Consider the following 15059-nt stretch of genomic DNA (forward strand, 5'->3'; position numbering starts at 1 on the left):
TCCAGTAAAAGAATGAATTAAAAAATAAAAGTGAAGAGAATGGTATTCACAAACATTTGTCATTGTTCTCTAAGTTAATCTCTCTTAATGATAATCAAATGTGAAATGTCACTCCTTATTAAAAGCTATAGAAAAACTAAACACTAGCCATTAGCATTATTAGGTTGTTCTCTTAAAAGTGTTCTCTTTAAGGTAGAAAGCAGTGAGATGCTCTGAACAAAGTAAAGAAAGGCGAATTTGTCAAAATAAAATATATTAGCTTATATCTAAATATCAAGAGTTCTTTAACACACCATCTGGATCTAAATTTAACCTTGGTAGCCCTTCTCAGCTAAATATGCAAAGAAATTCATGTGAATTTGTATAACAGACCAACCAGCTAAGAGTCTATGAGAGAAGGAATTGTATCCCCTCTGTCAGAGGCAGAGTATCAGCATCTGGCATGTAGTATGCCTAATAAATATATGTTGAATGATGCCCAAAGACAGACTTCAATATTCTTACAGAGATTTATATTTTATTTCCTGGCTTTTCACTGTTAAGAGAACCTCAAAAATAAGAAATCTAAAATAACAAATTGATTTGTAGGAGTGAAATGATAGTCAACATATTCTCACATTTATAAGATCTGAAAATGTTTTCCGTATTAATATTTCTTGAGAAAGGCTTACTGTTAGGCAGATTATCTCATTTGCTAATAAACTTTCAAAATTCTAGTTCTATATTCAAATTCCCCATTTTCCTTCAATTTAGTGACCACCGTTAACAGCCCACTCTAGTTTTCACCACCCATATGTTTTTGCCTCAAGCTTTAACTGATTATATTCTTTGATTTCCTTTCCCTGGTGTAGACTCCTTTTCAACTACAGATCTTAAAAGCGACACTAGCTGCTTTTTGTTCCTTGGAGCTTTTGAGGGTTGTTTTTTTTTTTTTCTCTCTCTCTCTCTCTTTCAGGATAATTATATTCTGTTGTGCCTTTTATTATCGTGCCTTTTAGGATCTCCTAACCTTGTACACTCTTGGACTTTATTTAATAGTGAGCTCTCTCCTCCACTCTCCGCACTAAACCACGCTCATTAGGTTTCTTAATCCTCCATAATTTGCTTTCATGAAATCTTATACCTTTGAGTTGCTGTGTTCTGTGAGCCCATTTCCTTAGTACTGCTATTCCAAGCAGCCCAGAATCAACAACCACTAAACATAAGCTTATTCACTTTCTCAGCCAACATGACTCTACAGGAAAAAAAAAAAAAAAAACTTTGTTTTGAATGTTTATGGACCATGAAACTATACCATTTAACTTGGTATTTCATTTTCTCACCCAAACACTGCCTGAGAAGGTGAGGACCACAAAATTAAGACTCTGGGCAGTCCTTACCATACAGTTTTTAACTTATAGGTTTCATGTTCTTCTTGGTTAGAAAACTACTCTATTTCAATAGAACAGAAATAACAATATCCTGATGTTATGTAGTAGCTAGTAAATTCTAACTATATCTTTTCCTCATATCCAGAATTCAGGAGATAAGAAAAAACATCTTTTTCCAGTTATTCTGCAAGAGCTCTGCTTTTCCAAACGGGCTGTGTTTTAAAAGACATGCTCATGTCACTGAAATTTGACTACACAGCCAACTTTGATCTTTTCAGCAATTCATTCTTTGCTTTGTCTTCCGTTCTGCTCATCACTGGCACCTTTGCTGATAGGTATGTACGGAAAGGCCAAGAGACCATATAGTCTGGGTTTTGTTTTAACTTCCTAAGGACTTTGGTTAAATTTTTAAAAACCGACAACAACACACAAAACAAAACCCAACCAAACTTGGTAGTGAATTGAAAGAGTTAATGAAGTTTCCAAAGGTGCCTAGCTTATTCAAGCAAAGTTTACACTTCAGCCCAGTGCACGTTAACTTGTGATTCTCCCCATCCAGATGATAGAAAGCAAAGCCAGTAAGTTCTTTATTTAATTGGTTTGCATCCACATACTGACCTCCAGGGCTCTGTTTACATAGCCTATCATGCAATATGCTCCACAGTTCTCTGCCTCTTTTAAAAGCATGTTTCTCCTGAGATTTGATATATGGCTTTCATGTTTAATCACTACACTAAACTCAATGCTCTGCTTCCTCCAGCATCAACTAACTTCCCTTCTTGGGAGGTGGGGAGAAGAGCACTGCCTCTTGCTACTTCTGAACATAAAAGGAAGTCTGTTTTACTCTGTTAGTAAAATCACCAACTACTCAGGATCATAGACAAGCAACATTAGTACATTAACTAGGAAACAGTATTAAAATGGAACCCTTAAAACTCCTTTAGAAATAAGGTAGGCTGATTGTTCTCAATTGGCAAAGCTAACCTTTAGGTCATTGGGTTATAAACAGAAATGGAGGTTAAACAGGATACAACCCAGTACATAAAGGACAGAGCTAGACGGTAGCTAAAGTTTGCATCAAATTAGTCTTGAGGACAGAACAATTCTGGGGTTCTCAGATTAGAATTAATTCAGCACCTTCTGATTTTTTCTTAACCTTCACCACATGAATAGAACTTCCAACATCTCCAACTGAATGTGGACACGGTAATGTCAGGATCCTCTCCATAAGAATTTGTATGTGACTCAAATTTCTGAGATAAACAAAAACCTCAGAAAAATAACTGACACGATTTATAATTTATAATTATATATAATTATATATATATAATTATATATAATTTTCAGGTTTTAAAAATCACATGAAATGTATTTCACTTTAAGATAATTCAAGCAAAAAAAGAAAACTGAAACAAAAGGCAAAGTATTGATAACAGCAAATGCTAGATGATGAATGTGTATGTGCTTACTATACTATACCCTCTACTTTCATATACAGTTGAAAGGTTTTCATTAAAAATTTTTTTTAAAACTTTAAAAGTGCAAAGTTGTTTGTGAATCTGCTTTCATAGAAAAAATCTATATGACTTTGATAAGAAAAAATTAAAACACTTCCTAGGCTGATCATTTTGATATATATTTAAAAACACATTTTTTACCATGTTCTGACAATGAAAACTTTCCTTCCTTCTGAATCTCACTCTACAGCCTGAAACTCATTTATACAAACTGCAAATATGCAGTAAGCTGCATAAGTTGGGTCCTTTACTTGAAGGACCTAAATAAACTGTATATACACACACACACACATATATATATATTTTTACTTTGAAATTCTTTCCTTGATGGCTAGTCATTGACCACACTATTTATTTTTTTAAGAGCTTTTTTTTTCTTAGTAAGATCAGCATCTTTCATTTAAAAATCTTACTTTGTCAGGAACACTGTTACAGTTGTATACAACATTAAACAGAGCTAGTTTACTTTCTGTATTTGATGAACAATAGAACCTGAACCTATTAAAGTCATATATTTAATTGTTCCAACATGCTACCTTATTCTAACCAAGATTCGCATGCTATAGAATGCCAAAGAATACATTTCTAGCTTTCTTGGTCATGATTCCTTCTTTTGATATTAAGCTAAAAGAATTTATAAGAAAAAAGAATTACCTGATTCTTAACTTGAAACCATCTGAATTCTTTCCATGACATATTTAGATTCAAAATTAAAAGAAAAAAATAAACATTTAATCATATTCTCTGTAAGATTTTTCAGAGCACAAAACTTTGGAGCTTTCAGAGACAGGCAGATGTTGTCCATGAAAGATGTTTAAAAAAAATTAAGACTTAGAAAAAATAAGAATCATGAACAAAATCTTTGGTCACAAGAGTGAAAGATGTGTGCCTGTACAGATGTTATAACTATTTTCATGATAAATACTAACCTTCACTACAGGAATTTAGCAGCACACTTTAATTTGGATTTGAAAATTTAACATAAATTTTCTAACTTTGACAATAGCTGCCTAATATTTCAGTTTTATACACTATTTCCAGGTTTTGCCTTCAAAATGAACCTAGTGGACTTTTTCATTTTTAAAAGTTATATTCCAGATCCTATAGGCTAAAACCAGTTTTTGACTTGATTTTTAAGGGATTTGACCACAATAAAGGGGAATTTTAGTAAATATTTGATGGCTGATTGGCAATGATAAAAAGACAGGCAGTTTTATGTAAAAATTAATACTCACTTTTTTCCATTTCTCTTTTATTGTATTTGAATATTTAAACTATTTTGATATGACAAAGACTTTTTACCCTATTTTGAATATTTTACCCTATTTTACTCCTATGAATCAATTTTTTTAAAAAAAGTCAAAAGAATGGATACAATGCCATCATGCCTTTAGTCTCCACATCATCAACACTGTAAACCAGAAATGTTTACCTTCTATTATCACTGTCACATGTGACTCAGAAGCCTAAGTGCACACAGAATGGAAAGATTTCTGATATCACAGTTCTTAAATTGGGTGAAATTGTTAACTCAAACGTACAGATGTCATATTTAAAGGGTTTCACATTAAGTTGAAGAAATTCATTAAGCTATACAATAAAAGATACAGTTTTTGAAGAAGAAAAACATATCAGCTCCTTAACATCACTATCAAAAAGTACAGTCCTTGGTTCCTTTGTGAACATAACAAACAAAAACTTTTTTTTAAGTTAAAACATAGTGGAACTTAAACCAGAGTAAGAATGTTACTTTTAAATTTAATGAGTTATATATATTTTCTGCAAATTATTTTCTTCTGGAATTGAAAATTAATGTTTATTTATCTATAATACTTCAATAAGAGGCATAATTCCTTTGTACTGAACATGAGGTAATTTTTGTCCTTTAATTGCAAACACCATCAGAAACTCTGGAGCATGGAAATCTCAGCTAGTGACATGAGGACACAGTCAAATGTAAGGATTATATAGCTATATTCATGCTTAATGAGAAGAAAACATCCAATAAGGCAGATATGCCACTGTTTGTGAGAATGTAAATTTTGTCTTGACAGAGCCAAAACAATGGCTTAAGGTGACCTTCATTTTCCATCACCCATCTCCCTGGCAGAACAAATTTTAAAAAATGAGTAAGTCATAGACAAATTTCTATTTCTATTGGCTAAAACCCTTTACAGTTTGCTGGATTAAATGTATCTATTACCCATTTATGATGACAAGTCACTTGCAGAGAACCTTCAAATTATTCAGGATTTTTGTCCACTGAGAGAATAATATTCTGTTTTTAGCAATGAGTATCTATGACCTTCATCTTTGCTTTTAAAATGAAACTCTGCAGATATAGAGCCTTTAGTACTTATTTCAGAACCATCGAGAATCCCAAAGTGAACATCTTAATAACATCATTCCAAACAGTCAATAGTCCTGCCTTGAGGTGGGGTTCATGTTTTGAAAAGAGACTGCCTAGTCTGTTTAAAATCAAAATGGTTCTTGATCTGATGAATTACTCCTCAGAGAATAATGTAAATAAAATATACTTAGAATAACATTATTAATATAAACATACCTGAACCGGAGTCAAATTTGGTTTCTGACCTGCAAAGGGAAAGAAATTTTTTACAATATAAAAATCACATCAAACAGTAACTTAAGAGGGGGGAAAGATGTAATAGTAACAGATTTCAGTACATTGGTCAAAAAGTAAGACAGCTTTTTAAAATGCAAATTCATATTTATTTTAACCATTTTAAGTGCATGTATAATCTTAGGTCCTCTAAACATGTACATATCCATAGAGATGGCACAGTATGGAAAAGATATTAACTTTTCAGCATTTTTTTGAGACAGAAAGAGAATAAATTTTGTAAAACAAACAAAAAAAAAAGGCAGCCAATCTTTACAGATTAACTTTTCAGTAATATATAAGGCAACTTAAAAAACCCTCAAATTTTAAATTATCCTTTTTACTTATTATTAAAGATTTTCAATTATTCAAAATCAAGTAATTTTTCACTAAGTTCTTCACAGAGTAAATGAACCTAGTAACCCCATACATTTAATAAGAAGGAGAAAAAAGAATCTGAGCCCTTGTGGGAACATGATGTTTCAGATATAGGTTAATACTGGTTGTAAATTCAGAAGCCTTTGAAGCTCTCAGTCTGGCTGTGGGAAAACTTCTGTTGGGTAATTACTCTCAAGATGCTGCTGATGTGCTGTCAAGCAGAATTAACCCTATGACTAGGCCTATCTACATAAGCTACTATAAGACAGCATTGTCTATATCTAGCTCTCAAACCAATTAGTGGGCATGCTCCAGTTGGATTTATATCACACATTAACAATCAATAGTATATATGTTCACAGCTGCCACAGCAAGATACAAGAACCGAGCAGCAGGAGTCCTGTTAAAGGATGTTACATTGACAGAGAAGTTGTTTTTTTTTTTTTTTTTCCTGGGGAAATGTAGTTAACTAAGTGGGAAAGGAGATTTCTTTGAAATTACGCCAGGGTACCAAAGCACTTTTGGAAGCAGTGGCTTTCTTTACCTAAATTAGCTTCAAGAAAAGTCATCAAAGGAGGAAGGGGGGGAAGGATAAGCAAGAAACAGGTTCCTTTGACATAAAAATTTGTTTTCTCAAGTATTCCCAAATAAAGTTTCAGCTGAGGCTTCAACAAAGTCAAAAATCATAAACACAAAAAAATGATTATCACAACCATGGTTATCAACAGCCACCGCTGTACTCCAGGCTCGTATCTGTCTCAAACCCTTGCCTCATTATAGTCCTCAGCTCGATCCTTTTCTCAGGTGTCCCTGATTCCTGTTTCAGGTGCAAACCTACTTTTACTTTTTGTCCTCTCCTCTTCTGGAAAGCCTGGCGTCATGCCCACCTTTTTGTCTCCCACATCTCTGGGCATAGCTCTAAATGGCAACACTCACCACACATTGCCCTGCTGGTCTCCTTGCCTGTCTTCTCCACTACACTATGCCTTACTAGAGTCCTCAGCCACAGCATCGGCCTAGCGCCTGGTGTGCATGCCTATAACAGGAAATGTCTGTAAGCCAACAAATGTCTATAAAGGGAAATCCCTGCCTCCCCATGCATCCTGTATAAGAGGCGCTCCTCCTGCTAACATTACCTACACTCATGTCCGAAAGGGCACTCTGTCATCTCCCCTGAAACCAGGCTAGCGCAATTGCTCCTTCTTCCTGTTAAATCTTCAATATCTGAGTTTCCCCAGGTTCTTCCTCCCTTATGTATAGAAGAGCTCCAGAATTAACTTAAAACCCTCCTTCAAACCTGTGTCATACTCTTGTTATCCCTTTTTCTTCCTGGCTTTACAAGCGAGTATACTGAGAGGATAGATTCTAACCTATACTGCACATCTTCCTTTCCTGACCTCCCAACATAGTCACTCTGTGAACCACGAGGATCTGTCCTCGCTAAGTTTTCTCAGTGGCTTCCTAATACCAAACCCAACAGCCCTGTTACAGTCCCCACTTTACTAAGCCTCTCTCCCACTAAAATCCTGCCTGAACATTGTGCTGTCACCTCAAATGCCACATGCGCTAAACTGAATTCATTTTCTTTTCCCACAAATATAATTCTCCTGCTATATTTCCTATCCTTTTGAGTCAGAAATGATGATGCTGTTCTAGTTTTCTTCTGCACCCCCAATATCTAACTAGTCACCCAAACCTGTTGATTCTACTACCTTCTCCCTCCTCTCTATCCTCATTCTTACCACCTTTAGGCCACCTTTAGGCTTCCCTGGTGGCTCAGCCGGTAGAGAATCTACCTGCCATGCGGGAGACCAGAGTTTGATCCCTGGGTCAGGAAGATCCCCTGGAGAAGAGAAAAGCAACCCACTCCAGTATTCTTGCCTGAAGAATTCCATGGACAGAGGAGTTTTGCCAGCTACAGTCCATGGGGTTGCAAACAGTCAGACACGACTCAGCAACTAACACTTTGGCTCAATCATCTCATCTAATCAGCTGCCAGGTGTTTTCCAAACATTAATCTGATCACATTATCACCACCACCCAATAACTGAGCAGAGTTTTTCCAAACTTAAATCACAAGTTGACCCATGAGTGGATTATACAACTAATTTAGTGGATTATGACTAGTATTTTTTTTAGCGAAGTAGAACAGAGACAGATGCATCCCATATTGAGAGCATGTGCAGTTTTGTGTAACTTTTAGGTAGAAGTGCATGCATTTGTGTATGTGTGTGTTTTCATGCATATGCATACTAGCCAGTTACTAGCCTTACAAATGAGCAAAGAACATCTGCTCTGGCCTTCCTCTGGCTGCACTCTCCTCTCCACCAGGCAAGGAGTCTCTTATTTCCCTGGAAGCTCCAAGTACCAATGTCCTCAGCATTTTCGGCCCAAATGGCCCTGAGCTGACTTCCTCAACCTATGTGGATCTTTTACAGGTCAGCTTGTGCTGCTACTGTGTGTGTGTCTCCAGCCCAAGCAGTGGCCAAAGGCTGTTCCTTGAAGGAAGGAACTTGAACCTGAGGGCAGAAGGAAGGGGAAACAAAGAGGGCAAGGCAAAATGCTTTTCCTATTCTTCCACATTCCTGCTCAGAGAATTCTTCATTCAAACCCTCCTGTGAGAGTGGGGAGCTGGGAGGACCAAGAAGCCAGGGGTTGCCCCTTAGGCCAGACTGTCACAGTCTTGATGGCCTTGGAACCGGGGGCCTGACTGGTGGGAACAGGGAATGGAGAGTGGGGAGGAGTACAGACCCTGTGGCAGAAGTGAAAGAGTCTCTCCCTCAATGAAGAAGAAAAGAAAGGTGTTTCTCTTACGGATTCCATAACCATTGGAAGAGAAGGCTGAGGGAAGCTTCTCCTCCCCTCCCACTTGGCCTGGTTACCATTACCTCTGCATTTCCCCAGGCTGAATAACCGTCTTTTGCTGGAAGACAAGTTTATTTAAAATCTGCCCTATCCTTAAAAATCCGCACTTCCATTGCTGAGGCAAAGGTTCAATCCCTGGTCAGGGAACTAAGATCCTGCATGCCCCACAGCTATAAAATAAATTAAAAAAAAAAACAATAAAATAAAATTTGCACTTTTTTCAATTACCTGATATCAGTGATTCTACACACTGTTTTCACTGTTTTTGTTACAAGGTTTATCTGTCAAGGTAGGTTAGCAAACTTTTCTAACAGTTTATTGCCTTGACTTATAACTTTTAAATAATTAGCTGTATTGTATCCCCACTTGTCCTCCTGCCCAGGCCCTGCATATGTTGGGGCCAGGACTAGTAATGAGCCATCATGTAGAAAAGTATGTCTTACAATGGGTCACAGACGAAAACATTAAGGACACCAAGTTCACCCTCCTCTGCATGGGGTATAAGGGGCCCACCATGATCTGGTTCTCCTGTCCCACCTGTAATCCTGCCTCAAATCCACCTCTAAACTGTAGCCTTCACTCTCACTGAATCCAACAATTGCCACATTATTTCAAAGCCTCCATCCAGTACCCTCAGTTTAGAACACCTTTCCTCCAGCTCATTGCTGACAAATGTTTACTCCATAGACTTGTCTCAGTCCCGGCAGCAGCCTGCCTACCCCCGTCTCCCCCTAGAGTTTCTTGCTTACCTTCAGTAACTCCATAGTTTGGGTCCTGGCACAGCAAACTGCCTCCCGCCCCTGCTGCTCCCCTGCTATGTGGCACTGACACTAAGCCCAGCAGGGTCTCTTCATGTCCCCAGCACTGAGCACAGCACCTGGTATCTAACAGTTATTAAATAGGTGTAGCATGGGACTTCTCAGGTTGTCCAGTGGCTAGGACTCCATACTTCCACTGCAGGGACACTGGTTTGATCACTGGTCAGGGAACTAAGATCTGCTGTGCCAAAAAAAAAAAAAAAAAATTCTTGAACTGAATAAAAATGAAAATATAACATATCAACTTTAAAAATTATATGGGAAAAGTGACAATTTTTTAAATGTGTAGCAGGAATTAACACTTGAACAAATGAATCTGTAAATTAACAGAAGGCCAAAAACAAGATATAGTAACCAAAAACTCTATAAAATGCCTCATTTGCAATATAAAAAATCATGTCAGAAACTGTTATTCCCCAGACCATTTTATCTCCTTCAGAGAAATCTGGTCAACATGCAGAAAATACACATAATGTACAGAGATACATTTTCAAAAACTAATTAATGATTTAAGTATCAGCTTAAAAAAATACTTTCAGAATTCTCAGGCACAGTGCTGCACCTTCAAAAAGCCACAACTGGGACTTCCCTGGTGGTCCAGTGGCTAAGACTTGAACTCCCAATGCAGTGGGCCTGGGTTCAATCCCTTGTCAGGGAACTAGATCCCACATTCCAAAACTTAAGATTCCGAGTTCCATAACTAAGACCTGACACAGCCAAATAAATAAAAATAAATATTTAAAAACTCCAAAACTATTCTAATAATAATTAAAATATGATAATAAAAGTGAACACTATCAGTTTTAGGGTTAGAGAACTGGTTCTATGGTATAAGTTAATTTAATTTCCATTGAATTTTACATATACACATACATACACAGAGAAACAAAGCACTCCTCTATCATACTATGGACTCTGATCACCTCTACTCATAAATCCTCTTTAAGAAAGTAAACAAAATATAAATTGTGACATTGTAGAGGAGATAGGGATCAAGACCATCCCCAAGAAAAAGAAATGCAAAAAAGCAAAATGGCTGTCTGAGGAGGCCTTTACAAAGAGCTACGAAAAGAAGAGAAGTGAAAGGCAAAGGAAAAAAGGAAAGATATACCCATTTGCATGCAGAGTTCCAAAGAATAGCAAGGAGAGATAAGAAAGCCTTCCTCAGTGCTCAGTGCAAAGAAATAGAGGAAAACAATAGAATAGGAAAGACTAGAGATCTCTTCAAGAAAACTAGAGATACCAAGAGAGCATTTCATGCAAAGATGGGCACAATAAAGGACAAAAAAGGTATGGACCTAACAGAAGCAGAAGATATAAAGAAGAGGTGACAAGAATACACAGAAGAACTATACGAAAAAGATCTTCATGACCCAGATAATCATGATGGTGTGATCACTCACCTAGAGCCAGACATCCTGGAATGTGAAGTCAAGTGGGCCTTAGGAAGCATCACTACAAACAAAGCTAGTCGAGGTGATGGAATTCCTATTGAGCTATTTTAAATCCTAAAAGATGATGCTGTGAAAGTGCTGCACTCAATATGCCAGCAAATTTGGAAAACTTGGTAGTGGCCACAGGACTGGAAAAGGTCCGTTTCATTCCAATCCCAAAGAAAGGCAATGCAAAAGAATGCTCAAACTACCACATAATTGCACTCATCTCACATGCTAGTAAAAAATGCTCAAAATTCCCCAAGCCAGGCTTCAATAGCACGTGAACTGTGAAATTCCAGATGTTCAATCTGGTTTTTGAAAAGGTAGAGGAACCAGAGATCAAATTGCCAACATCCGCTGGATCACTGAAAAAGCAAGAGAGTTCCAGAAAAACATCTATTTCTGCTTTATTGACTATGCCAAAGCCTTTGACTGTGTGGATCACAACAAACTGTGGAAAATTCTTCAAGAGATGGGAATACCAGAACACCTGACCTGACTCTTGAGAAATCTGTATGCAGGTCAGGAAGCAACAGTTAGAACTAGACATGGAAAAACAGACTGGTTCCAAATCGGGAAAGGAGTAAGTCAAGGCTGTATATTGTCACCCTGCTTATTTAACTTATATGCAGAGTATATCATGAGGAACACTGGACTGGATGAAGCACAAGCTGGAATCAAAATTGCTGGGAGAAATATCAATAACCTCAGATACACAGATGACACCACCCTTATGGCAGAAAGCAAAGAACGTAAGAGCCTCTTGATGAAAGTGAGAGAGGAGAGTGAAAATGTTGGCTTTAAATACAACATTCAGAAAACTAAGATCATGGCATCTGGTCTCATCATTTCATGGTAAACAGATGGGGAAACAGTGGAAACAGTGGCAGACTTTATTTTGGGGGGCTCCAAAATCACTGCAGCTGGTGACTGAAGCCATGAAATTAAAAGATGCTTACTCCTTGGAAGAAAAGTTATGACCAACCTAGACAGCACATTAAAAAGTAGAGACATTGTTTTGCCAACAAAGGTCTGTCTAGTCAAAGTTATGTTTTTTCCAGTGGTCATGTATGGATGTAAGAGTTGGACTATAAAGAAAGCTGAGTGCCGAAGAATTGATGCTTGTGAACTGTGGTGTTGGAGAAGACTCTTGAGAGTCCCTTGGACTGCAAGGAGATCCAACCAGTCCATCCTAAAGGAAACCAGTCCTGAATATTCATTGGAAGGACAGATGCTGAAGCTGAAACTCCAATATTTTGGCCACCTCATACAAAGAACTGACTCATTTAAAAAGACCCTGATGCTGGGAAAGATTGAAGGTGGGAGGAGAAGGGGACAACAGCGAATGAGATGGTTGGATGGCATCACTGACTCAATGGACATGAATCTGAGTAAACTCCAGGAGTTGGTGATGGCCAGGGAGGCCTGGCATGCTACAGTCCAAGGGGTTGCAAAGAGTCAGACACAACTGAGTGACTGAACTGACTGACTGGCTGAAAATATAGATAGGAACATAGAAACGGCAAGTGTAAAAAAATAACTCACATAATAACATACAATATAGGAAAGACAAAGAGGGGTGTTCATTCATTCATTCCAAACACAATCCTTATGTGCTTATTTTCATTCATATACTATGCTGGATGGTAGGAATACAAAGATGTATAAAGTAAGGTTGTATGAGGTATAAGATACATGAATATAATTGTGTCTCCACAGAGACACATTTCACTCCTTGATTATATACTTATATCTAAGTTCAAAGCTATTCAACCAGTTCTTTTGGCAACTGCAGAAAGACGATGAATATAGCCCCAACGTTGCTATCATCCAGTATCCATTCTCCCCTTTATTATTTTGGAAATAGAATCTCTGAGTTTTAGATGGGCACATGGCTGCTGAGATAAGACAATTTTTCTTCACTATTTCTCACTTCTCTTATAGCTAGTTTTGATCATGGAACTAAGATCGTGTCAAAAGGATGCAAGGAGAAGCATTATGAGTTTTGCCATTGAAGCAGAATTCTGCACTTCTTCCCACTGGCAGGAGCATCAGTTGTTTCCTGGAGCTAAAGCAGCCATTCCTAGATCATTAGGGAGAGAAGCAGATAGTGGAGCACCGGCCTTTGGCTGATGGTACACACACACTAGCTGCACCATATCAATCCCAAATGGTTACCATGTTTAAGCCATTATTATTTTGGAGTTTGTCAGAGTAGCTGTAATAGTACCACACTAAAAAAAAAAAAAAAAAAAAAAAGGCTTAAACTAAAACTTTTGAATTTTTAAACCTAAGATGTTTTTATGAATTTTAAAACCATAAAAGGCAGATGCTAGGAAAATTTAAGTATCATTATTACTTTTTAAATAATTAAAATATATAACATATGCATTCTTTTGATAATAAAGTTGTAGATTTTCAAAAGAAGGCAGTTTCAGTCATAGATTAGAGCTCTGTAGTCCTGAACAAGTTTATAAAACTACTGTTCTCTATTTATAGGAAATAACCCAGTATCTGGGCTTCCCTGGTGGCTCATTGTTAAAGAATTTGCCTGTAATGCAAGAGATGCAGGAGACGCTAGTTTGATCCCTGGGTCAGGAAGATACCCTGGAGTAGGGCATGGTAACCCACTCCAAGGCAATATACTCTTGCCTGGAGAATCCCAAGGACAGAGGAGCCTGGCAGGCTACAGTCCACAGGGTCGCAAAGAGTCAGACACAACTGAAGTGACTGAGTGCACACAACCCAGTATCTATGAAAGCTCTATGTGTATCGAAGTCAAGTTATTTTATTATTTTAAAATTTTTACTGTCTCTTATGAGGAATCCCTGAAAGTCTCCACTGCTTTCTTGCTTACTTTCGATTGTATTGAAAAAATGTAAATGGGACTTATGTTAAGTATGAACTACAAGTTAATGAAGTCAATGTTTCAAAAGGTTTCAGACAACATGCAGAAGAATGAGAATGCTGTTCATATTATTTTTAACGGGTGTAAACTAAAGATTGTAGCTGCAAAAAGTTATTAGAGGGAAGGGGTAGGAGGGGCAGACTGATTTTTGCCTGTGTATTACATATGGACAATCCAAGTCTAATAACCTATCCTGTTGTCCCTCATAAAATATAGACATCAGAAATTCCAATGTTTCAGGATCCTACATACAAGGCTAAGAATTTCTTCCTACCCCTACAAGTAATTCAAAGGCTTTCCTCAGACCAGAGGCTAGTAATAATTGCAGTGAATATTTATGCTCCTCTTTCAGTTACATAAACACAGTATGCTTCCTCTCCTTGGAAAGCTCTCTCTTCCTCCCCCTCACCCACTCCAGTATCTCTTAACCCCTCCACCTACTTAACTCCTAAAACTTTCTCCATTATTAGCTTAATTATCAGTTCTTTGAAGACAAGTGGCCAGACTATATTAAATCCCTAGAGTTTCTACTTTTACAGCACCAGTCACTTCTTTGCACTCATCAGAGTTGTAATTCATTCTACCTTTGTTCATGGAGTTATTTGATCACACTAAAAGAGTTCAATAATTGTGGCAGACATGACCCGTTATATATGTAATCGCCAGTCGCCCTCTTCTCTAATAACAGAATAGAAGTTCTTGAAGGGTGCTAAAAATGTGACCACCTCAGGACTGAATCATTATTAGGCTTAGCCAACTGTGGCAATTCTAAACTCCTTCTGTCAGTGACTGGTTCAAGGACAGGCGTGGAGGCCAGCTCTGAGCAGTGACAGGTACAGGGAAGCCTGCGCAGGATACTTCTTGGTTAGGTTTTCCCTCATGAAAATGACTGGGGTGATTTAGGGAGAAAGCCCTTTACCTACACTCTCACTGTTTCCTGCCTTTGAAGTTATTATGTGAGGATATGACACTTAGAACTGCTGTAGCAACCTTGTAACCAGGAGGAAAAGACCAAGAAAAACTGTAGAAATGCCAAGCCAGAACTCTGATGTCACTCCGATTTCAAAACAGTCTTTCTCTAGAGTTCCTGCTGAGTTAGAAAGCCAAGTCTGGCATTGTGAGGCCATTTTTGTGTGGGTATTTC

General features: G+C 37.6%; 1 protein-coding gene across 2 annotated transcripts in view; it reads right to left on the reverse strand.

Moving 5' to 3' along the window:
* MSRB3 (methionine sulfoxide reductase B3) overlaps positions 1 to 15059 on the reverse strand; it is a 187332-nt gene that overhangs the window by 80359 nt on the left and 91914 nt on the right. For both annotated transcript variants that reach the window (XM_018047980.1, XM_005680216.3), the window contains exon 5: positions 5454 to 5482. In XM_018047980.1, coding sequence (XP_017903469.1) covers positions 5454 to 5482 — 29 coding nt within the window. The remainder of the gene's footprint in view (positions 1 to 5453; positions 5483 to 15059) is intronic.

This window comes from Capra hircus, chromosome 5 (genome assembly GCF_001704415.2).
Source record: "Capra hircus breed San Clemente chromosome 5, ASM170441v1, whole genome shotgun sequence".
Taxonomy (NCBI): Eukaryota; Metazoa; Chordata; class Mammalia; order Artiodactyla; family Bovidae; genus Capra; species Capra hircus.